Source organism: Gadus macrocephalus, chromosome 9, assembly GCF_031168955.1.
Source record: "Gadus macrocephalus chromosome 9, ASM3116895v1".
Taxonomy (NCBI): Eukaryota; Metazoa; Chordata; class Actinopteri; order Gadiformes; family Gadidae; genus Gadus; species Gadus macrocephalus.
In genome coordinates this window covers 21421222-21447355 of record NC_082390.1, presented here as the reverse complement: position 1 = coordinate 21447355, position 26134 = coordinate 21421222, and the positions used below count along the sequence as shown (strand labels likewise).

The 26134-nt window shown below is 44.8% G+C and overlaps 2 protein-coding genes and 1 long non-coding RNA gene across 3 annotated transcripts; 2 read left to right on the top strand and 1 right to left on the bottom strand.

The window, feature by feature from the left end:
* The first annotated feature begins 2989 nt into the window (after positions 1 to 2989).
* LOC132464812 (uncharacterized) lies at positions 2990 to 4346 on the top strand. Its single transcript, XR_009527355.1, has 2 exons — positions 2990 to 3031; positions 4074 to 4346. It is a non-coding gene; the product is annotated as an uncharacterized LOC132464812 (long non-coding RNA).
* Positions 4347 to 5508: 1162 nt separating this feature from the next.
* On the top strand, positions 5509 to 11873 carry ric3b (RIC3 acetylcholine receptor chaperone b). The gene is made up of 6 exons (XM_060061414.1): positions 5509 to 5779; positions 6185 to 6408; positions 6858 to 6936; positions 7662 to 7755; positions 10057 to 10181; positions 10466 to 11873. Exons 1-6 carry the CDS (start codon positions 5536 to 5538, stop codon positions 10942 to 10944), a joined length of 1245 nt encoding a protein of 414 aa, XP_059917397.1. The 5' UTR covers positions 5509 to 5535; the 3' UTR covers positions 10945 to 11873.
* A 366-nt stretch (positions 11874 to 12239) lies between these two features.
* Positions 12240 to 18155, bottom strand: psma1 (proteasome 20S subunit alpha 1). Its single transcript, XM_060061415.1, has 10 exons — positions 18058 to 18155; positions 17086 to 17130; positions 16897 to 16998; positions 16528 to 16631; positions 15547 to 15635; positions 14118 to 14188; positions 13904 to 14033; positions 13227 to 13306; positions 12819 to 12923; positions 12240 to 12523 (listed from the first exon to the last, which is right to left on the bottom strand). The coding sequence occupies exons 1-10, from the start codon at positions 18058 to 18060 to the stop codon at positions 12458 to 12460; spliced, it is 795 nt and encodes a 264-aa protein (XP_059917398.1). The 5' UTR covers positions 18061 to 18155; the 3' UTR covers positions 12240 to 12457.
* Positions 18156 to 26134: the final 7979 nt, after the last annotated feature.

Below are 26134 nucleotides of genomic sequence, written 5' to 3'. Positions count from 1 at the left end.
TTGCATAAGGGTGAGTCAAATGACGCGAGAAACGCCCCTTTTATGTGAACGCGCATTGAACCTAAAGCGGAATACCTGGTTCAACTAATTGAATCTAAAGTGAGCGTTGTGGTACCATTTAAGTGTGATTGCGAGTTGCGGCTCTGTCGAGCCAGGTTTTCCCAAGAAAGCCTGGGTATGTTCAACGAGGTTCGTGGTATACCCCCCAGGTCTTACTGAAGGCATTTATTTAATGGTGAAAATATTATTAATCAGTGGCGTAAATATCGACGGTGCAACCGGTGCAGCTGCCCGGGGGCCCCGACGCTGTCATCCCCCCCCCCCCCCTCTCAACAACTCACAACTTGGGTGCACCATAAATACGTGCTGGTGCACCCAAATTAAAAATGTAGGCGCACCAGTGCACCCAAGGAAAAAGTTAGTCTGGAGCCCTGGAGTATCACTTTATGTTCAATAAACAGACAGAAAGTAAACTTGAATGAGTCTCATTGAGTGACACACATGCTATGCTTGGGTTGTAATACAGCGGGATCCCCCCCACCATCGCGGGTTTAAAGGCACCCAGTGCAACTTTCGAGGCTTAAAAATAAACATTCAATTTCTAGTCTTTTTTACACGTAGTAAGTTTCAATAACTCCATACCATTACATACCGACATTTAAGCAGCAAAGATGAGACGTCGTTGTGTGGTGAGAACTGATACAAAATCGATAACAACAACAACAATAAAGCAGGCTTCCAGTCAATGGAAAAATGGCTTCTCCCCACCGGCGATTGTTGTTGTTTACAGTTCTCACCACACAACGACGTCTCATCTTTGCTCCTTGAATGTCGATATGTAATGGTATGGAGTTATTGAAACTTACTACGTGTAAAAAAGACTAGAAATTGAATGTTTATTTTTCATTGAATGTTTACATAAAGTTGCACTGGGTGCCTTTAAGGTCTTAAATTTCAAACATTTTTTTAAAAACAAGTGTTATCTAGCGATCCGTTTTCTGTATTGTTATTTCGTCTTTGGCAACATGAGCGCGAATGTTTTTTGAAACCCGCTTTAAACACTCAGTTTACTAGCTAAATTTGATTAAACAATTCAATACAATACAAATATAAAGTAAAAACAAGTGTTATCTAGCCATCCGTTATCTGTATTATTATGTTATTTCGTCTTTGGCAACATGAGCGCAAATGTTTTTTTGAAACCTGCCCGGCAACGGACAACCCTTACGTAATCAGTTGTCCGTTGCCTGGCAACGGACAACTGTTGACGTGCCCGGTACAAATTTGGCAGCCGCTACAAATTTGGCATGACACCACCAGCCAAAATGTAGGTAAAATATTAATGTGGTTTGTAGATTTCAGACTAGATTTTGTGGGTTCTATAAAGGGCAAATGAGGACTGCACCATGCAGATCCGCCCTAACGTCCTTGCAACGTTATGGCAACCTTTTTGAAGAAGGTTGCATAAATGTCGCCAGTATGTATTTTGGTTGGCACGACGTCGCCAGGACGTGGCAGTTACGGACGAGCAACGTCGCCAAGATACGTTGCGGCAACGTGATCGCGTCTTTCACCCGCACGTCGCGGCAACGTTGAAACTTACGTGGCGGTGTCACATTAAAATTTTACCGGGGGCAAAAATTGTACCGGCCTACGTCATCAGTTGTTGACAAATTCCAAACCTGCCTGGCAACAGACGACGCGATCGTCTGTTGCCTGGCAACGGGCGATCGCGTCGAATGACGTAGGAAGGTTCTTGAACATTCGCGAACTTTCATGCTCGTTCACTGCACTCCTTCATTGAGCGTGACAAGACAGGTTTTTGAAACCTGCTTTAAACACTCAGTTTACTAGCTAAATGTGATTAAACAATTCAATACAATACAAATATAAAGTAAAAACAAGTGTTATCTAGCGATCCGTTATCTGTATTATGTTATTTGGTGTTCGGCAACATAAGCGCGAATGGTTTTTGAAACCTGCTTTAAACACTCAGTTTACTAGCTAAATTCGATTAAACAATTCAATACAATACAAATATAAAGTAAAAACAAATGTTATCTAGCGATCCGTTATCTGTATTATGTTATTTCGTCTTTGGAAACATGAGCCGAATGTTTTTTGAAACCTGCCCGGCAATGGACAACCCAATCAAATCAGTTGTCAAGTTGTCAACAACTGATGACGTAGGCCGGTACAATTTTCGCCCCCGGTACAATTTTAACGTGATGTGTGTCACGTTAAAATTGTACCGGGGGCGAAAATTGTACCGGCCTACGTCATCTGTTGTTTACATCTTGACAACCTGCCTGGTAACAGACGACGCGATCGTCTGTTGCCGGGCAGGTTGCAAAAAACATTCGGCTCATGTTTCCAAAAGACGAAATAACATAATACAGATAACGGATCGCTAGATAACACTTGTTTTTACTTTATATTTGTATTGTATTTAATTGTTTAATCGAATAGCAAAAGACGACGCGATCGTCTGTTGCCGGGAAACGGGCGATCGCGTCAAATGACGTAGGAAGGTTCTTGAACATTCATAAATGCGATTAAACAATTAAATACAATACAAATATAAAGTTAGCAATGCCAATAAATGTTAATGGTAAAATAAGTGTTCTGTCTTGTCACGCTCAATGAAGGAGTGCAATGAACGAGCATGAAAGTTCGCGAATGTTCAAGAACCTTCCTACGTCATTTGACGCGATCGCCCGTTTCCCGGCAACAGACGATCGCGTCGTCTGTGGCTATTCGATTAAACAATTAAATACAATACAAAAATAAAGTAAAAACAAGTGTTATCTAGCGATCCGTTATCTGTATTATGTTATTTCGTCTTTTGGAAACATGAGCCGAATGTTTTTTGCAACCTGCCCGGCAACAGACGATCGCGTCGTCTGTTACCAGGCAGGTTGTCAAGATGTAAACAACAGATGACGTAGGCCGGTACAATTTTCGCCCCCGGTACAATTTTAACGTGACAGCGTCAAAAAGGAAAGAGAGAAGATCAGCGGTCTCATAAATGGTATGTTGTGTATGAACTTATTTATTTTGTGTGAATTGGCAGTAGACTTGGCTGTGTGTGTGTGTGTGTGTGTGTGTGTGTGTGTGTGTGTGTGTGTGTGTGTGTGTGTGTGTGTGAGAAGTGATGTAACGTTAAAATAAGTATGATTGTTTATCTGAACTGAAGACCTAACGTAATAAAAGTCAGTGAACGTTAACATCATGACAATGTTTTCATATCTGTCATTAGTGAAGCTGTAATGTTAACGTTAGCATGAGATTACCAGGTGATGGCATTGTATGTGGCTCTGTTTTGGAAGAGGGGGAGGTGGAAGACTGCTTTGGTAGCATATGATTTTCCTGTAGGCATAGGGACCTGAGACTGTTAAAATAATAATAATGATGATATTATTAATTAATAATAAATAAATTAATAATAAGTCAATGGTTGATAGTTGTGTGTGTTAGGCTGCTGTTTTTTGTGTCGGGCTGTGTGGGTAACCAATGACTAGTAGTTATAAATGCAGACCATTTGATTAGCTGATGCCCTGAGTCACTGTTTTATATGTCACTGTTTTTAGTAAAGGTATAATAAATAAATAAATAAATAAATAAAGAAGTAAACACCAGAGAAGGAGAGAAGATGAAAAGAGCAGGAGTATAGTGTGGAAAGGCAGAAATAAAGAAGTAAACAACAGAGTGAAGGAGAGAAGAGGAAAAGAGCAGAGAATAGTGTGGAAAGGCGGAAATAAAGAAGTAAACAACAGAGGGAAGCTAAGGAGAGAAGAAAGAAGGGTGAAGAAAAGAAAAGCATTGAAGGAGAAGAGAACAGACGAGAGTCTTACATATTTTTATATGTTTTGACTTGGTAATTATTATTAATTACATCTTGATGATATTTACTAGCTACTGGTCTGGCAGCCGTCTTTGCACATGACACTTAACTTTGGAAGAGAGATTTTTTTCTCATGTATTATTCTATATTTGTGTTTTTGACACTGATGTGCACTACTGATGCATGATATTTGTGGGTGCTGATATTTTGATTTATTAACCTTTTGCAGGGGCACCACCAGGGATGTTGGGCCCCATGAAAAGATATCACACTGGGTCCCACCATTACACACAGGCAACGCCAACCATGTGCAGTTTCTGTAACCACTCCTCTACCTGTGAAGGCTTCAATTATCTTATAGTCCGATACTAACTTTACAATATCTACTGACACTGAGCTGTGATAATATAACACTGTGAAGACATGCAGGAAACATTCTGCATACTAATAAAGTGTTTGTTTAATTATAAATTTGATTTTCTATTAAAATCCATTAATGATGTTTCTTTATTAACATAACTAATGTTCTAATATTTTTTCAGGGCCCCTGTCAGTCACTGGCCCACAGAATTGTCCTAACTTTTCGCCCCCAAATGACGCCTCTGACCTTTTGTGTAATAAAAGCTGGTTAAAATACATGAAAAAGTACTTGTCACCATTTTTTATTTCATAATGATAATATGTAAGGATTTTTCACCGCCACATTGAAAATGTCCCCGATTTTCATTTCAGAAATCTGGTCACCTTAACACAGAGGGACTATCATATGGTACCGGGTGATGAAGACGAAGGCTGGGACCTCAACAGGACACACAGAGGGACTATCATATGGTACCGGGTGATGAAGACGAAGGCTGGGACCTCAACAGGACACAAAGAGGGACTCCTCAACACAACACCGCTTAAGATCTGCATCAGCTACTGGTTCTACTGGTGGTTTCTGCGGCTGGTTCTACTGGTCTGCTGCTGGTTCTACTGGTCTGCTGCTGGTTCTGCTGCTGGTTATACTGGTCTGCTGCTGCTGGTTCTACTGGTGGTTTCTGCGGCTGGTCCTACTGGTCTACTGCTGGTTCTACTGGTCTACTGCTGTTCTACTGGTCTACTGTTGGTTCTACTGGTCTACTGCTGGTTCTACTGGTCTACTGCTGGTTCTGGTTTGGTTCTGGACACGTTGGACTACAGGCTCTCTAAAGTAATCCTGAGAAACCCTTTGTGTTTCTCCGTGGGATGTGATACTGGTGATGTCATAGCAGGGGGCTCTTCACTGGGCTGGGGGGGTTCTTTCTGACACTAGGACCTTGAAGGATCAGTTCATTGATTGACTGAAGGAGTAGCACTGGAGAGCCGCAAGTGCAATAAAAAGAAAACACACTTTTGGTCTCATCGATTAACATATTTAATTGGAAAGTGTACTGAACACTTGACCCTATTTCATGGTGACACTCCTTTCTGTTACACAATTTAATGGACTAGAAATATACATTTAAAGTAACGTGCCCCAACTAACATCAACATAGACTCTGCCCTAACTAACACCAACACATACTAACACCAACACCCAACTAACACTAACAGGGGAGGGTTTATTGCCCTATATATACATAATACATATACAATAAAAATATACATAAATACTCGAACGACACTGTAGCGTCCTCCAGTGGCAGAGTGTATGTACTCCAGCGGTGTCCATGTCAGCCCCGTCAGCGGACTACGGAAGTACACTGAAGACGGAGACACAACACCGGAGAAGGCTATCTCTGACGGTTCATGATCACGGTCCTTTGTTGTTGAAGTGCACGGAGTTGAACGTCAAGATGTCGATGTCTACATTTCAGAAAGTGACCCTTGCATCATGTGTTGTGCTTTGCGTCGCTTTGCTGCTCCCTAAAATGCTTTTGTCAAGGGGGAAGAAGGATGCTGAGCGACCCGAAGGTTGGTTTCCTCTCATCCTACCTTTATTGAAACAGGGACATAAAAACCTATTAGTGAGCGGAGAAATGTATCTGCACATGTTGGGGATTTTTAAAACCCTTGATGAATGCGATGGTACAAGCTGTGACAACACGGTGTCACCTGCCTCCTGTTGTTACACTTTCCTCCCTCCAGGGGGAGCACTACTCATCTACTAACATAGGACTATTTTATTCACTCCGCTTCCTTTTAAAGAGGAACATTTTCAACAAATGACGCATCCTTCGGCCTTTTTATTGGGTCATTATCAGTAGCAGGCTTCCTTTTCCGTGAACTTTTTAAAAATATGTATTTTTTATTCTGTTGGTGTAATTTTAAGATAACCCCACCCTATAACCGAACCCTCCTCCAACCATTCCCACCCAGGCCATTTCCCCCCAATGACGCCCCGCAAAGGGTCTGCTGACGGGAAGGCCCAGAGACCCACCGGGGCTGCTCAGTTCTCCAGGGCCCACAACACAGAGGCCATCGCCAGGGCAAAGGGGGCCAGCACCGGGCCCGGGACGGGGGGCAAGTCCAACCTAGCGGGCCAGATCATACCCATCTATGGCTTCGGGATCCTGCTCTACATCCTCTACATCCTCTTCAAGGTGAACACCAGAGATCACACTCCCATCGAGCCACCAGGGTGGTCATCCTCCAGTATAGAGTTACCCTAGAATGGACAAGGCAAGAGGAGCTTCCAGCAGAGCTCTGGACGATAGCTGTCCGCTACGCCCAGGCTAGCAGCTAGATCGGGCTTCTACGCTAAACTAATTTGCTTTGTATTACAGTGACTTCTTAATGCCTTCATGGATCACATGGTCCGGTTATTTTGACCTACAGACTTTCTAACAATAATCTAGTAGGAAATGCCGTTAGGGTGGGGGAGCCCAGTGGGACTGGGACTGGGACTCAGCTGTGGTAGGGCTCTACCAGCGGAGCGGAACAGCTCCACTCTTCTATTTTTATTATAGAATGGAACATGGAGACAGAACTGCAGCGGTTTCCTGAATTGGGTATATTTTAATAACTTCTAAGAACTTTTTGTGTGTCTCAGATCACATCAAAGGGAAGCAGCACCCCCACAGAGAGCCGATTCCCTCCAATCAAATCTGAGAACACCAAGAGGAAGATCAGTGAGTATCCCGCCCCTCAGAAGATGCTGGATTTAAGCAGAAAGTCACTTAATGGTTACTTGAAAGCTGGTGTAGGACAGATAGGACATAATTTTTAAGAGAGAGGGCAAGCTTTTGAAACAAAACAACCCAAACACCGTCCCACACCTCTCTGCTCCCTCCCCCTTGATTTTTCTGGTATTGAGAAGTGTTTGTGCAATCACCCAACTTTGATTGACAGGCAAAATGGATTCCCCCAACCACTGACGGGAGAGCAGCCTTGATTGGTCAGATATTAGCCCTGGGATTGTGATTTGAAGTGTCTCATACGGAGGCAGGTTAGATTCAGAAACAGATGTTAACACAGCACATTTCCCTCACTGAAAGCTCACGGATGGTTTAGTCAATTCTAACAAATTACATTCAAATAATACATCTTATCTTTATTGAAACGGTAGAAAACATCTTAAATTACTAGTTGGTGTAATTCTTAAATTAAACGTGTGTCAGCTTTGACTGAATAGCTAGGCCTACTCACTTTAAAATGAATCTCTGGAGGTCTTGAGATCCACTGAATATATCCTCCTCATTTATCTGCTTGTGTGTGTGTGTGTGTGTGTGTGTGTGTGTGTGTGTGTGTGTGTGTGTGTGTGTGTGTGTGTGTGTGTGTGTGTGTGTGTGTGTGTGTGTGTGTGTGTGTGTGTGTGTGTGTGTGTGTGTGTGCGTGCGTGCGTGCGTGCGTCCAGCCGACTTTGAGCTGGCCCAGCTGCAGGAGCGGCTGAGAGAGACGGAGCAGGTGATGGAGAACATCGTGTCGGAGGTCAACCTTGGTCCACACAGGTGACCCTCCCTGACCCCTCTGACCTCACACCTCAGCTCTGAAGCGTTAAAGCTTAAATATTAGTGCTGTCAGTTGAACGCGTTATTAACGACATTAACGCAAACCAATATTAACGGCGTTAATTTCTTTATTCGTGCGATTAACGCTCTTTTGGCTTGGCAAACATCGTAGTTTTTTCACTTGCTGTCTAGCAACAACTAGTCACATTAGAAAAACGACAACATCATACCGGATCTAGATACACTGGAAACAAAACAACAAGCACGCCACACAAACTTGTTGGGGCAAGCAAGGATACGGAGCGGGTGAAAAACTCCTTAAAAGTGTGTGTGTGTTTCTGTGTCACTCTGTTCGAGCCTGCACGAGAGTTCAATGTTGTCATTAGCTGTTACGTCTTTCTGACCAATCGCAGTTCAAGGCCCACCTGGGCTGTACCACTTCGGGAGGGGCCGCTCAGTTACTCCCCTTTAGACAAAATCGACTTGTTTACGAAGTTGACAGGTTAGTGAGTGTAGCGTCTGTTGAGTGAGTGAGAGGATGCGGGCACACAGCTCAGGCTGCCGGACGGCGCTGCAAGGAACTATTATAAACACAATATTGTTATCCCGCAGTAATCAGCCCGGCAGCCCCGAAACGTTAACGGCCCACCGGGAATTCTCCCGACTCTCCCGATTACCAATCCGCCACCGTGTGTGTGTGTGTGTGTGTGTGTGTGTGTGTGTGTGTGTGTGTGTGTGTGTGTGTGTGTGTGTGGGGGGGGTTATAATAATAAATAATAATAATAAACTATCAGTATAAAGGCTCAGCACTGTCTTTTAGACATTTTGGGTTTTCATCTTTTCTAAAATGCTTTCTGAAAACTCCTCAACCCCATTCAGTTTGGCCCTTACATTGTGTCATCAACATTCATATCAGTAGCTAAGTAATTTTTTCATGTAAGAAATTTGTCAGTAATTGATATCTCATATTTTGGTAATTAAAATTCACCAGATTGATCCATTTAAATGACATCTATTCAAATCCCCCTAGAGGATTGCGAGCCCCCGACCATAGTCTCCAAAAATCCTGTGGGAAACACTGAATGTATAGATGTAAACTGTATATTGTGTTGGATTGGGCACTCTCTTGGACCACATTGGGCCACATGCAACCATCCCAGATTTGTGCATAAATTGAGCCTACAAAAGTCTGACAAGCATTTCTCATATTCCCCCAAATTTTTCTGCTTAGAATTTTCTCTGTAGAAATGTGCGAGTGGTCTAGACTCATTGTATCAGTCACAGACGGTGGGCCACATAAAGAACAACGTTTTGACTGCCCGCTTAAGTTCTTCAGCTCAATTTGAATTTCCCTTCAGTACTAGGTCTGGGTCTGCGGTATGTTAGTGGGTTTTCTCTGTCTACATTTTTGCGTCCAATCAGCGAACAGAGGGAGTGGCTGAGAACAATGACGTTAAAGTCAGCTCTCATTGACGGACATCTTCACGCACGGTGTTTGGTTTGTTTACAGACACGTTTTGGCAATGTGATTCCCGGCCAAACGATTGGTTATGAAAGATCCAATCGTTTTAAACTTCAACAGACGTCCGCCTTCAAGTGAGGTAACGTTTGTCAATTGAGTAGGTCCAGACTCTCTGTACAAATGAAATGAAGTACGAGAGTCTGGTTGGACCAGGCTACTATTCTGTAGCTTTGACTAATGATTTTGTTGAAAGAACATTCAATAAAACAAATACCCTTGTATAATGATGACTATGCCCTTAATATATACTACCACCTTCGCAGATGGATTTCAGAGTGGATTTGATATAATTGTATTGGGCTATGTCGATGATACAACAATAAGAATATCAAATTAGCATTGATAAGATTAATCATAAAAATAAGTCCTACTTTTTGCTGCAAACATCACTCGGATCAGGTCAGAATGCCAATGTGTTCAATCAAGGCGTCTTTATGTAAGTTAGTGGTGACACAGCACTTGGTTGTAGTAGACTGATAGTTCCGTGGTCTGCGTTGGTTCATCAGAGGTGTGAAAACACTAAACACATTCAAAGAACCAGTCCTTCAGTGCAGCGCCTAACTGTCCTGCCCAGAACCTGCTGTTCAGAACAACTTCAATATGAAACAGTTTGCAACCATTTGCTGAATCTGAGGTGGCAAACTCATACGAGTTGTACAACTCATCACAAAAGGATGTTGAAGTTAGGAGAGAAAACTCCAAGCGTTACTGCATGAGGCGCAGTGTGATGTTGGGATTGGTTCTGAGAGCTGTGAGCGTGCTCCTCCTCCCCCCTGCAGGGTGAAGAGGGTGAGCGCTGACCAGGAGGAGAGCCTCCTGCTTCAGCTGAGAGAGATCACCAGAGCCATGCAGGAGGGCCATCTGGTGGCTCCACAGAAGACAGACCAGCAGCACCACTGTGAAGGTAGAGACACTCCTATCATCATCATGAAAGGTTCTACATGACACGTGTTCATGATATCTGCCCCTATTTCTAGACACTTTACCCATTCAGTGTGCTTTAATTTAAATGAGTATGTTTTCACCTCAATCTAGCCTATATTTGACATGACCTACAGGCCAATGGGGTTCTAATTGTCATACGATATTCGATGATGCATGATCACCATCTGTTTGGTGGATTTCCAAAGGAAGATGACGTAGCATTAAGAGAAGTGACTCAGCCTTGTGTCTGCGGTTGTTTAATAGATGATCCAAAGGACTACGGGCAGAGCTGTCCGTACCACCAGGACCATGCCGGCCACAGCAGCCCACCTTCAGAGCACGAGGCTGAGAGGAGGCAGCCTGTAGATGACCCCGAGGAGAGCGACATCTCCATGGATGCAGAGGTCAAGGCAGAGGCTGACCACACTGACACACTTAACACAGAGGATGGGAGACAAGAGCTTCTCCCTGCAGCCGCAGAAGCAACAGCGGATGTGTTCAAACCGCAGGGCCGAGAAGGTGGGAAGGATCCGGACGCTCCTCAGGATCCGGAGGTTCCTCAGGATCCGGAGGTTCAACAGGATCCGGAGGTTCCTCAGGATCCAGACATTCCTTATGATCCAGAGGTTCTTCAGGATCCGGAGGTTCCTGGACTCGAGTGCCCAGCAGACACGCCCACCGCAGGCTCCGTCCATGTCAGACGGAGGACCAGAAGAAGGAAAGGCAAGAAGGACTCGCACTGACAATACCTGTGATCTAGCGTCTACGACCTCAATATTGAAACCTTCTTAAGACTGTGGCAAAGGTGTCATCTGCAACTAGTGCTTCCAGCTTACAGACATGGAGTCAACACTTTTAGTGTTGACTCCATGTTGTCCAGTGCATCTCTTGTAAGGATCAGGGCAGCCTAATTGACTGTTTGTACATTCCAAAATGCTGTAACTCATAAGGTTACCATAATGCACTGCTCCTTTTGTAAATATTCCTCTACCGTCAATATGGAAGTCTACACTGGAATTGTTTTACTAACCTTTAAATTATGTATTTATATTATTAATCTGATCTCTATTGATATAAAAGTTGATGCCATCACAATGGTCGATCATCTACAAAATAGAAATAAAGTTGGCCTATCAGTGCACACTACTGTATAAAGATAAATATTGCCAAGTTATGTAAATTAGGAGATTTGTATATACACAACTATTTTCATGATGCTTCAGTCATGCTGAAAATAATATGCAGAGATGCTTACCATTCAAAATACAACCAGTGGAAGAGGCTGGGACACAGACCATGAGTATTCAGGCAGCAAAGACCCACACAACGACCTGTAAAATACATTTCACAGGAAACCCATCACACTTGATAAGCAATATATTTTGCTCCCATGCCTACCCTCCAAGGTATATAAGCAGCACCGCTTTACGTCCCTTTTAGAGCAAACAAACAAACATCTGCAAGAATGGCATGCCCCTTTATAGACCAAGAAGGCAGGCAGCTGAGACCGATTCTGTTGAGATAAATACTAAGGTTAGTCAATTTAGAAAAAAAAATCTGGCTGCATTTACTAGGCATCTCTCTTCAAAGAAATGGTATGAAAAGTCTGACACTATCTCTCTGATTACAAGACCATGGTCAATATTCAATAAAAATGTTACACTTAATAGGCCTACTTAGTCAACCATTTGTTTTTATTAATGGTTATGGTGTTCCCTTTTTGACTTATATGCTTGTACTCCTCATAGTTCCTCCACAAGCACAGGTTCTGGGCTGGTTAGATATCGTGAGCTTGCGTAATCCAGGATAACTTTAGCCTGGTTTGAACTAACCAGAGCAAGGCGCGGCTTAACTGTGTTGTTGGAATGGCTTTAGCCTTGGTGTTAGTTCTAACCGGGCTTAATCAGCTAAGCGCCGCCTTCCGTTAGTGATGAAATACCCCACTCTAGAATTAACTTCTCTGGAAAACATTACAAATCGTTTGGTGGGAGTTTACTTGACATTAAATAGAATTTGTTCAAATAACACATCAGGAGCAAACAATACAGAAAGTTTATTTATTGTAGAATGGTACATACCCTTACAAAAGCGACAGACCGATCTTATCAGAGAGCGTTTGGTTGACATGTAATATGTGGCACAGTACAACAGAACGCATCCAATCCAGAGAACTAACAATGATCAGGGCGGGACTTTCCCTCCTCCCCAGTTTAGAAAGCTAGATAATTGGTTGACTTGTGGTTGAAGGGGGCGTGTTCAGTGTTCCATTGGTTCGTCAGATGCAGCAGGTGCAGCGGGGGCATCATCTGCAGCCGGCACGACCTGAGGAAGTACAGGTGGTTAGCCCACAGTAAGTCACTTGTTACATGTACGTTAGGTTGATGCATCTCCATTTCAACAGCTCTTTATATTATTTTTCATGCATCTCGTTCTTATTCTACCAGCTCCGGCTAGTTCTCCAGTCATCTGTCAAGACAAACGATGCTGGCCTAAACGCTCGTATTGAGCTTCCAGTTCCTCACAACTTCCAAAGCAGAGCCACAGCAGGTCAGAGCTGAGGCAGGACAGAGGTTTAACCCTGGGGTCACACCACAGGATCGTATGAACAACAGCCCACCTTTCTCTGTGGCCTCTCCTCCAGCCCCTCCAGGAAGGGGGCCACATCACCATCGTCGTAGATTATGAACTCCAGGTCCTTTCCCACAATGCCGATGGACACGTTCTGAAAGGAGGATCATCACAAAACACACGCATCGCTATAAATGGTTCCAATGCATTGAAATCGCAAAAACTCAAATCCCACTTCTGTCCGTCAGTAAAGATCCACAACGCACTGACAGGCTGGCTTTAGGTACAAGCAGTCCTCCTAGAGGTTAGCGATGCTCTGCCGCTCTGGAGGGACGCATCCATTCATTCATCGCCAACGAAAACCCAAGCCCTGTTTAGTCTCTGACAAGCCGACATGACAATGGAGCGAGCCCGTCAGTTCATGTACGCGTGTGGTGAACAGATGTCCACAGCTCACCTTGGTGGTCAGGTCCTGCTCCGCAGGGAGGGTTTCTCTGAGGGCCCGGAGCCCATGCTGGACCAGGTCGTTCAGGTTACCTGTCGAAGGAGAAGGTACCTCGTCATTCATACTGACCTTTAACCTGATGATTACACGATGAAAAGGACCTGACTGAAACCACATGTTGGAAACCCACCATGTGGTTGATAAATCCCTGTTAGTGATAGAGTAATCCAACGCCACCTCGTCTGCGTGACGACCCAGAACCCTAACCCTGACGACCCTGAGCCCTAACTCTGACCCCCGACCCCGTAACGAGGCTGACCCCTGACCCCGTGCCGAGGCTGAACCCTGAGCACGTGACGACGCTGACCCCTGACCCCGTGACGAGGCTGACCCCCGACCCCGTGACGAGGCTGACCCCCGACCCCGTGACGAGGCTGACCCCAGACCCCGTGACGAGGCTGACCCCAGACCCCGTGACGAGGCTGAACCCTGAGCACGTGACGACGCTGACCCCTGACCCCGTGACGAGGCTGACCCCCGACCCCGTGACGAGGCTGACCCCCGACCCCGTGACGAGGCTGACCCCAGACCCCGTGACGAGGCTGACCCCAGACCCCGTGACGAGGCTGAGCCCTGACCCCTGACCGTGACGAGGCTGAGCCCTGACCCCTGACCGTGACGAGGCTTACAGTCCATGAACTTGTCCATGTGTCTCTCCAGGTAGGTGCGTGCCGACTGGGAGCGCGCTCCGATGGACATGGCTTTGCAGTCGAAGTAGTTGGCGGAGGGGCAGGACTGGAAGATGTGAGGGCCCATGTCCTGCAAGAAGGGGAACAATGAGACCCCAAACACCACCAGGGGTCCTCTAGCTCCCAGGGGAACTAATAGCAGGGGTTGACTTACATCATACCCAGCGATGAGCAGTCCCACACCGTACGGCCTCCTCCCATATCTCTGGGTTGGGATTTGGGTTTCTGAGATGTCAGGTTAAGGCAATATAAAACCATCAGTAGACACTTAAAGGACATATGTAGCTAGGCCGGTGAGGTGCAGACGTGTTGCTAAGGGATCTCCAGGCAGGGGAGTGTCCTTTTACCAACAGAGATGGTAGGAAGCAGCAGCCATCTGGTCAGCGTGGGGAGTCAAACAGATCCACTTCCCCCACTCTCTCTAGAACACTGCTTCAGCGGGTCCAGCCTCAGCACCCATATGGCTCATTAATCATCCATTCACAACGCAACAAAAAACATATGGTCCAATATCGCAGTCATCCACATTGACTTCATGTTCTGCAATTGGGGGAAAACTCTAACAATAAGCCATTGTAATTAGGGATGGGCGTGAGGAATCGATTACTCGAGTACTCCTCGTTCCAAATTAACTCTGTTGGTGGACAGGCAAACTCGAGTTCGCCTGTCCACATTTGCTTTGTGCACACGGCATGCGTACAAAGCAAATGAAATGTATCAAATTTCAGTGTGGCGCATGCCGTGTGCACAAAGCCAGAATTCAAAAAGTTAGGAGATGGCGGTTAGATCAAAGCGCAGCGAAGTATTGAAATACTTTACAGAAATAAGAGATGTGCCAAGCGAAATTTAGCTACCCGAGTACTGCAAATACTATGCGGCAAAATATTCTCCTGAAACACAAAGGTGAGTTCGGGAAAGCAGACCCGCAGCAACCAAGTGTGTCGGCTATTTTCACCGCTGCAAGACGCAGCTGTATTCCCGGCCGTGTATAGAAGATCACAACGCTGAGTATTTTTTTTTTTGTTCATTTGCTGCCGTTTTATTTGCAGCTTTAATTTATGAGCAATGGTTAGGCTACTTGTTTCTTTTTTAAACGGTTACAGGCCTTTGTTCGACGTGATGTGTTTTGAACGTTTGCAAAAATGAACACCGACAACTCTGACTGCTTGATTGAGAATAAGCATTACATGTTTGGTTGGTGATATTGCCGTTCATCATTAGGCCTATTCCTGCTGCAGATGCGTTGCATTCTAAAAATGATTACATTAAACGAGTACTCGATTGATCCTCGAGGAATTCGTTTGATCACTCGAGCCTACTCGTGCCCAATTTAAATATAAATGAACATTGAAATTAGTCAATTATTAGGCTTCTTACTACAGGTTAAGGTTTGACAGAAATGGTCTAGAACTAGACCAATACCAACCCACTAACCTAATGAAGATTTTACCTTAACCTTCAACCCTGCAGACTTCAGGTCATCTTAAACCACATCACATAACTAATGTATAAACAGACAGCATATAGAAGCAGTTCATTGCAGCGTTTCCAATCTGAGGACTCCTCAGTGATGAAGAGGATACTGCTGCCGACCAGCGTGACCAGGCGAGATGTTGGGAGGGGGCGGTCGAACACAAACCGCGAGTCCAGACACTCCTGCCGCATGAAGTTGCTGAACAGAGAAGGTAGACGGCACACACACACACACACACATTACAACCCCAGGGTCTTGATTTAAAGGAATGGATCGGAGTAAATTCACCCTTGGTTCTTTGCACCATGACATCCAGCCAAACACCCCCCCAGGAAAGCTTTTTTCCCTTGGTCGAACATTGATGACGAACATTGATGAACTAAGAGTTTTCATCTGACTGGCTTAGTACTGGACTGGTGCTAACGGAACCCGTCTTGTATCTCGTAAATTACCCCACTAATAATGCTTGGAATGTTACCACACTTGGTCAGTAGTACAAATAGGGTCTGTACTCAAGGCATTGTAAAGTTTTTAAGCACATCAGGAGTTTATTAACAATAACACAATAACACAGCTTCAACTGTCTTATGCTACCACTGCGTCAATGCCACTTCCGGGATTTGGGGAAAGGGAGTACAAGTCCTCAGCAAAACTCACAAGAAAACAAAACAAAAAAGTGTGAATTCAACACTCCATAGAAATGTATTGACAACTGAAAAAAATATATTATTTCAGTGGAATAGCAGTGGTAGCAGAAGACAGTTGAAGCTGTGTTATTGTTAATTAACTCCTGGTATACTTAAACTTAACAATGCCTCGTTTTATGAGTACAGTCCCTATTTGTTCTACTGGCGAAGTATGGTAACATTCCAAGCATTATTAGTGGGGTAATTTACGAGATATAAGACAGGTTCCGTTAGCAACAGTACTAAAGCCAGTAGAAAAAAACTCGAGGGGGTATTTAGCTGAATGTCATGGTGCAAAGGACCAAGGGTGAATTTACTCAGAACCATCCCTTTAATACACGTTGGCAGCAAACTGAGAATCCAGAACCTGGTGGATTCATCTTAAAGGCTGAGGAGGAACCCACCAGAGCAGCCTGGCATCGGCCGTGAGTCCGGCAATGGAGATCCCCACGTGGTTGTCAACGTGGAGGATCTTCTTCTGATGGGCAGCCAGCTCCGACTGGGCTCTCTGCAGGAGAGACCACTGGATTAACGACGGTGCTGAACAATACGCTTTATTAAGTTCAATGCACACACAGGGAAAAATGCATCTTTGGATTTTTTAAGCCAATGCTTCTCAGAATAGTTTAAATAGCCTACATTGCAGGTCCATCCAAAAACACCACTGGATATTAGTGTAACAAGCCTTCTACTTGATGACCAACCTTAACAGAACGAGGCTCCCTGACACAACAGAGTAGAATAAGAGATGGAAAATAAAATAACCAGGGTACCTTGAGAGCCACCAGGACTGCATGGGATTTGGATTTGAGTCCAACAGTAGCAGAACCCTGCTTCACGGCCTCCATGGCATACTCGATCTGATGAATGCGACCCTGGAACAAAAACATAAAATAAACTGTTCCGTTGACACTAAAAATTGGTTTACACCGTGAGGATCCATCAGACATCAATGGTCTCACCTGGGGACTCCACACCGTGACGTCGTTGTCATACTGGTTCCGAAACTAAAAAACAACCCAAGGATTTTCAGGTTAAAATCGTTTGAAAACATGACAGAAATAAATGCTACAAGTCCTCCTCCATCAGGTCTTATTCCACTCATCTCACATAATTGTCTGTCATCGCAACCATGGGGACCCTGTGTCGTGTACCAGATGAAGGAGAGCTGTTTAATAGTGGAGGGTTTTCTAAAGGCATCGAGTTACTGCTTAATAATGGATAAGAGGTCTGTCACCAACAACACGTTTAATACCCGCTGGTCAGACCAAAGCTCCTCTGGTTCAGACCCATAGAAGCTCTGGGTCTGAAAAAGAGCTCCTTTGGGTCTGATGGAGAGCTCCACTGGGTCAGAACCAGAGCTCCGAACATCAGGTGGAGAACAATAAGAAAACATTAGAGGTTTGTTAAAACATAACGTAGTGGATACGCGACCGTTAAGAGGTTATATAACCGATATACGAGGGCAGACCAGGGAAAACGAAAGTAAACCTCACAGGAACACTTTCCGTCTGAGGAAGCTAACTTCTGAGAGCTCCTGTGTGCTAGCTTCATGTTAGCTCGTTAAGCTAGCGGCAACGCGGCAGTTTCTAAAGATGTTCTGTTAAAGAGCGCGAAATGAGGAGATGTAGGATCTACCTAGAATTCACAGTCAACCTATATTGTTTTATTGTCTCAGACCATTAATGCCGGATCACGGACCGAGTCGTTGAACTTTATTGGGCGGACATCAGTGAAGCTAACGTTGTGTTTTGCTTACTCACACTGCATCACTTCTTAGACTCCTTAGCTTCTAATACATACTAGATATGCTGCAGAGATTAGCTGCAGTAGATCTTTATCCTCCAGTAATGAAGGCTCGTTATCCTTGGTCAATATTATGCATGGCTGCATCAAATAATAAAGGAAAGCGGTTTCTTTTCATTCAGACTTACCATGGCTGCAGTTCACTCAGACGCTAAGCTAGCTGTGATTGATTGAGTGTCCTGGACTCAGCAGTCAGAGCAGTAGAGCACCGAGTCGAAGCCCCGATCGAGCCTCCTTTGCTTTAAGACATTCACAGATTGATATCATGATTGATCAAATCATCTTTAAGGTTTTTGTCCTAAAGAAATAAGTTTCTGATCCGAAATAATTAGCAATATTCTAAAAAAGACCCATACAACAGTACGTCTCATAAGGTTGTATCCAGTAGTTGTATTTCATATTATGTATATTGGATGACTTTCATACATTTTTAACGTAAGTATTACGTAAACGCTCGCTACCTGGCTCAGGTTACGTTTCCATTTCACCCTGCTTAAACTATTTCATTTGATCAGACACAACAGTTATCAATAATCGTTATGTGTAACAATTACAATTAAAACTATGAATATGATTCGAGCTTGATATAATTGTATTGATAATAAACCATTTGGAAATCGGAAATAAACAATCTAATCGATTGTGTATTTTTTTTTATATGAACGCATGCGTATAAATTGTTCCAACTGTTGGACAGTTTTCCACCGTCCCCCGTTGACTGCTAGGGGGCAGCAGTTCACCAATCACCAACCAACCGCACATGTTCACACTGTGATCCCTTTCATTGAGACTCTGGTCGAGGAGACGTGTTTCATATTATTTACTGGCAACTCGTCTGTTTGGTTTTAGAGAAATAATAAAGTCGGAATTTTCTGAATATCTCCCATAAAAGCAGTTGAAGTGTACCTCATCCGCAGGCAGCAGGGACCCCATTCTGAAAGAGCGGCTGCCTTTTCTTTTACCATCTCTTGTCCATATGAATATTAATCCAGAATAACAATAAACACTTCCAGGTCCCTTTCAGACCTAATCTTTTTGACACATGTAATTTATTTTCACAGTGCACTCTAATATTTTTAAAGGGTGCAAAGTTTATTTGTATTCACTGATCAGAGGAGGGATCTTCTTCTCGTGGGCAGCCATCTCCAACTGCGCTGTCTGCAGGATGAGATGGAGGAGAGATGACACTACTGAACTTCACGGTTTAATAGGTTCAATGCAGACCTGTTTACACACACACGCACACACACACACACACACACACACACACACACACACACACACACACACACACGCACACACACACACACACACACACACACACACACACACATATTTCATTGTATTTCATTGGTTGGTGATTCACTCCATACAATTAATAAAATATTGCTCTGTGCATGTGTAACTAACACAGGCACACAGGCCTATTGATCATGCATGTGTAGGCAGGGCCGATTCTAGCTTTTTGGTGGCCCTATGAAGAATGTTTTTGCGGGCCCTTATTTTGGTGCACTATGCCTATTCAAAGCCTCTCAGGTGGTCCGGGGGGCATGCATTTAACATTTCAATGCATCAACCTGGTGCCCCTTAAAGAGAAAAAGACTTGGGGAAAAAAAGTTGTCTCAGAAATTCAATTCAAACGACTAAGTTGACCCCACCGCTATCACAGAGTCACCATAATTTAAATTGGGCCGTTAAATAAACATAAATGAGGACAGTACCATCCAGGGAACTGGAAAATGTTTTCACTGCTACTTAAACAAGACCGTACCTGAGGGCCTTTTCAGACGCACCTCAGGCCAGAGGGACACGGCGGAGAGGTTTGTGTGGATGTGTGGAGCTTGGTCAGGGCAGCAGTCAATTTTTATGTCCGTGTCCTAGAGAGGGTTAAGCTTCTGGAACATTTATAGTATAACGCCACAGTGTGTGGCTCATTTCATACACAAAATCACAAAAGATTTGCAATTTCCTCACCAAAGGTTTCCTCTCAAAGGGGGAGAGATCTCATTGGATTCAGGGGCAGCTGATGTCCTGTGTCGTGAGTAGCCATGCTCACCGTCGTAATGTCGGCCTGGGCCGATAAATGACCTTTAGTCATCAGATTTGAGGACACTGATTGGCTAACTTTAGGCTGCTATGTGCATACATTGTGTAACTATATTGGCTGCGCTGCTGCACTGCACACTTTGCTGCACATTTTTACCCAGATATACTGATTTAACGTTGACATATTACACGTCATTGTACATTCTAAACACGCACATTTAAAATAGGTAATTATTGTTTATTCAGATACAATTATTTTTTGAAGTAAAATCTAACTCTTTTCACCAGGGAGGCCCTATAGCTCTCTATTAGCCCCCACTGCTAGCATCCATCTACAAAACAATATCTTCACTTTGACCAACGTTTTGTATTTTATTCTATTATATATCTGAAGGCCTTGACATGGTTTAAAGATAAGGCCCAACAGGCCATTCTATGAACACATCTAAATGAGCAGAAAGTGCTGATTGCATTAGAACACGCCTCCTACAACAATGGCAGCTTCTGATTGGGCCGTCCATCTGTTGGGCGATCGTCCAGGAAGAATCCCAGACCTTGTTTTCTCAAATGTTATTCATAAACCTATATTTTCTGAATGTTAATTGTGTTCCCTATAGCTGCTGCACATAATTGATGGTCTACAGTGCAAAACAATTATATGGTTAATGAAAAAGTCGAGACCCCCCTGAATGGCACCATATAATTCACACCCTGTCCTGTAGTGTGTGCATATGCGTGTGTGTGTGCGCCTGCGCGTGTGTATGTGCGTGCGTAATACGTATGCATGCAAGCATATATGTATGGTATCGCTCTACGTGCATGAGTTTGTGGATGCCGGTGTGTATTTATGTAAAGGCCTGTAAAAGTATATGTGGCGGTATATATGTGTGGTGTAATGCCAGCGCGGAGGGCGGGGCTACATCAGCAGGGCGGTGCTGACGTGCTCTGCGCTCCTGCCAAGCCCTGGCAGCGCGGGCTGGGCCACCATTACATCAGCGGCCTCTTCCCTTGGTGATTGAGATTGTAGAGAATGTGCTGAGCTCAGCATGTTTTGCTTGGGGGCCTCATTTAACTCTGCCAAAGTCCCCCCTCCCTCCCACCATTTAATTTTTCAAATGGAGGTCCTCCTGAGTCACCGTGACGACTGCAGCCCCCCGCTGACCGGGCTGCTCTGCGCAACACGCATGGGGGACGGGAGAGGGAGCAGAAGAAGAGTTATTTTAAAAGAGCCAGGCCAGGAGCCCAGCGCTACTCGCTGATAGAGCCTCACAGCGCATTCTAGCAGTACATGCTAATGCTGGGAGGAGAGCTACGTCCGGCTGTGCCCTCTTGACCACACGTTTAGGTTGAACACTTTTGAATGTTAAATGTCCCGAGCCTCACCACTTTATGACAACCTTCTTCGTCCATACGATAAGGATCCCCCTTTTTTCTTGTATTTTCATTCTGAGCAACTGTTGGTCCTATTATGTCAGAGGCGAAGGTTTTGCTTCTATTTAAAGCCCTCCTCCTCCATGGATTACCTGGATGGCGGGACCTAAACATCTGGCCGTTATCTCAGCTCCATTCTGAACCCTTACTGCAGTGGAGACGTAGAGAGAGCTTCAAAATGGAAAGAAAGTTAAAGTGATGGAAAACATTTTGACTTGTTAGGTTATGAGGGTTAGAGTTAGTGTCATCAAAGTATGCAATATGCATCAGAAAATGATCATTTCGGTAATATTGATTTAATTCTATATTCGTTCTAGCCGAAAGAAAGACTACAGCGTTTTAAGAGGTTGAGGAAGTATAGGCTTCAGATTCAGACCATGCCCTGCCATTAGGACTCTTTCCAGACTGAGTTTATGAGCCTCCTTTGAGATGTATGAAGACGGCTCATAAACTCATCAGATACTTTTGGGCAGGGTCGCACAGGGGAGTTGCCAAGATCAAGGTCGTCAATCACATGAAGGTCAGAGGTCAGGAGAGAACACCTGATGGGGGGGGGGTCTTCATTTAGAAGGGGGGGAGGGGGGGGGGGGGCTTCTCCCCTCACGCTCAATTTATTCTTTGGGTTGACTAAACGCTTACGCTGCATTTCAGAAGGTGATGACGCACGCCGTCTGGCTGCGTGGTGCCTGCCCAGGCCTCTTGAAATAGAATAGAATTTCTATTTGATTTATTTCAATGTAAAAACATGACGACAATAGTTGATTTTCCTCTGATTATTTCATTTCCGGAGGGCATTGGTTTCGGTCTCCATGTGAGTCCACACTGGAAAACGGTCATGTCCCCACCAAGCACATTCTCAGGTTTGGCAATGCCTCCAACTCTGTTTGTATCAGACGCAATATACGCGTAGGGCAAGGCATTGTGGGAAGGCTTGCGAGGCGGTGGGACAAAACTGGAACTTGAACAATTCTTGAGCAGAGGGGCAGACTGCAACCTCCTCCCTCTGCTCTGCAAACAAAAGTAGCTGGTTTCCCAGGGAGCACTGAAACGGCGACAAACCAGGAGCAGCACTGGGAAGGGTCTCCTGTGCAGACTCCATCCAGGCCAAATGCTGGCTGCAGGTGGTGGGATAGTGGGAGGCGAGACAACGTAGAGCACTCTCCAGGTGCTGCTTTGCACGCTCTGACAGGACATTGGTCTGTGGGGGCAATACTGGTGACAGGATGGTTGTGGCTCCCAGCAACTTGCAGAACGCCCTCCAGAACTCTGCAGAGATTGGGGGGCCGCATTAGACCCAACGTCTGAAGGGATTTGGCCGGTGTCAACCTCCATGAAAATGGCGTTGATACTGTTCGAAGGGGGCAGACAGCTGAAAAAGTCTAGGGAGATATGGGACAGGCAGTGGTTGCCGAAGACTGGATGGAGCTTGTCGGAGGGTCATAATGTGGTCACAGACAGAACAGGCGAAGACAAACGACAATTTGTCCATTACCATGGAATTCAGACGCAGACGCAGGAAGGAAAGGATTCTGTTCACTCCAGGGTGACAGGGCACCCTTGATGAAAGAGCCAATGGAGGACAAGGGAGCACACTGAGTCTGGCATGAACAGGGAGTCTGTAGATCCTCCCCAGGGCAGGCACATTTCATATTCAACATTTGTAAAAAGCTTGAAAAATACAAAAAATCAATAAACTGCCGTGGGTCGTAAGATACCCTGTGGATAACTACTCCCCCTCCTTTCTAGATATCTCAGCCCAATTGTATATGCGTTTTACCGCAAAGTGTATGAATTTGAGCTGAAACAGGGGGTTTAATTACCACTTAAGAAGCTTTGTTGTCATTCCAAAACATGTGCAAGAAAAATAGAGGAATCTAAATTGTGTTTGTCTTTGTTTGTCTTTGCAATAACTAGAAAATGATCTAATTAGGTACAATTAAATCGAATAAGTGATATTTACAATCAATACATTCTCAATATTGCAAAATAATTCTGAATAGCACAAAGGTAGGCAAAACAAAAGACTAAAATAAAACGGTATTATACAATAAAGTAAAAAAAGTAAATGGTCCAGGGTCAGGGGCAGGATGCTGAGATTCAACTGCTGAGCCAAGCTACAGTTTATGAAGCCATCATGCACCCTAGAGTCTTCTGAGGACGTCTAGTGAGTGAGGCTGGTTGTACAAAAGGAGGCCGGTCGGGAGTGTCGAGCAATGGAAGGGATCTAGTTTGGCGCATTACTAGTCTCCTTCTTCCTTGTGAGCGTGCTCTTTTGCTGATCAGTTCGACATGAAGGAGACGGGGCCGACCGCATTACGCACAACGGTTATTATGCATCGCAGCAGGAGGCCGCCCCTGTCCCTCCTCATGGACGGCTCTCAAAGCTGATGCTCGAGGGCCAACCTGATGGTGGATCCTGAGAAGAAAGTGGGTCTTTTATGGTTTGAGACACGCTGTGTCTGAAGACCTCAAACAGCCTGCCAGGGTTCCATGTCCCCCCTTTATGGGTGCGAGGTGGGGGCAGTGGGTGGAGTAGCAGGGGATTAAGGGTGGGCTCCACATGGCTGGATGCTGCTTGGGAAAACAGTTACTTTTTACTGATTGAAAACTAAAAATAAGTGAGCTCACAGGCAAGGCAGGTATGATTCACAACCCACCACAGGGAAACAAACGGACTCAAATAAAGGTGACATATTACACCACCAGGTGAGAGTGTGAACAAGCCGTTTTTAAAATGTGCCTCTTCTGACATCACAAGTGGGCATGAACACCCAGAGGCGTGCTGCAACACCTGCTCCAGTCCACTGGGTAGGGTTAGGGTTAGACCAGATCTATCCAGCACACATCTGCTACATTCCTCCATCCAGGACACATCTCGGTGGACACGCCCACTTGTGATGTCAGAAGAGGCACATTTTCAAAACGGCTTGTAATAGCTAATCAGGCTCACATCTGGTAGTATAATATGTTACCTTTAATACTCTACTGGTCAAGACAATTGACTAATAGACACAACAATCCATGATAATGAGGGGCAAATAAAATAACAACTGGGGACATCTGGTGGGTTGAAGAAGGAACTACACACACACACACACACACACACACACACCAAACACACACGCACACACACACACACACACACACCACACACACACACACACACACACACACACACGCACACACACACACACACACACACACACACACACACACACACACACACACACACACACACACACACACACACACACACACACACACAGGCAACACCAGTTCAAACTGTGACAGCCCACAATTCATTCACCAGTTCAATCTCCATATGTTATTTCCATTCTTTCTCGTTCACCAATCTTTCTCATGTGGCATCTCAAACTCTTGTTTGGTTCTCCCCTTGATTGGTTAACTGATGGCAGCTACCACTTCACGCTTTGAGTGTGTGTGTGTGTGTGTGTGTGTGTGTGTGTGTGTGTGTGTGTGTGTGTGTGTGTGTGTGTGTGTGTGTGTGTGTGTGTGTGTGTGTGTGTGTGTGTGTGTGTGTGTGTGTGTGAACCTGTAAATGTGCCTTGATGAGAAGAAATCACTGGGGTCAGAGGGTAATTAAGGGTTCAAGAACTGAAATTATAACAAAGCCAGCATGAATGCAGTCTGTGTGTTTCTGCTCCTTGTCTGTCTGCCTGTCCATGTCTCGCCATTTGTCTGTCCGTCTAACTGTCTGTGTGCCTGTATGTCACCCCAGTGTCTGTGTGACGTAAATGCAAGGTGTGTGTGTTGAAGGTTCTTCGTATATGATCAACCCATACAGGTATATATTTACATTGGTCCTATTGCTCTTACTTTGATGCTATCTGTGGGTTCTATATAAAGCTGTGTCGGTCATTCTTTAGTCGAGATATACTTATTTTACAGACTAACAAACAAATAAAAATAAAGGTTGATAAAGTGAGATTATGCAAGGCTCTTGACTGTTTCTATAACGTTTAACCAAAAGAAAAACCAACAACAGGCTTGAAGGATCCATCCTCTCACAGCAACTTAGAGAAAAGCCCTTGTTTCAGAAGTCTGCATGGAGAGAGAACAACAGAATCTACCAAACTCTAATCTTTGCTGCAGAGGCAGAAATAAGAGCAGACGTACTGGGCGGCGGCCAGGGCCACTAACCGCATACCGTTTAACTTTCTATAAATACAACGGGACGCGCTCCAAGTTGATCAAGTGTGATTGAATCTGAAAAGGCTGCGGAGACCAGAGCCAAGCTCTCCTCTAAGATACTTCTGGGCAACTGTGAGCTTCTGACAGGACCTCCGTGACTCACACGCTGCTCTGGATCACACACACACACACGCACACACACAGGCACGCACACACACAGGCACGCACACACACACACACACACACACACACACACACACACACACACACACACACACACACACACACACACACACACAGGCCAGGGTCTGGGACCCGATGATACAAAATCAAAAACGGCGTTCACACAGAAAATGTTTTGATGTTTACGGCGAGGTGCAGAGCGAAGCATTCAGTTGCATCTACCGGAACAAACCTTGCAGAAATGGAACGTAATATTTAAAAGCATATTTTGATGAGAGCATAATCCCATGAAAATAAGAATGGTTGGGGTTTTATGCTCTACAGGGAGATGTTTCTACAGAGTCCTGGCCCTGACCGCTCTAGAGGGAGATGTTTCTACACAGTCCTTGTTCT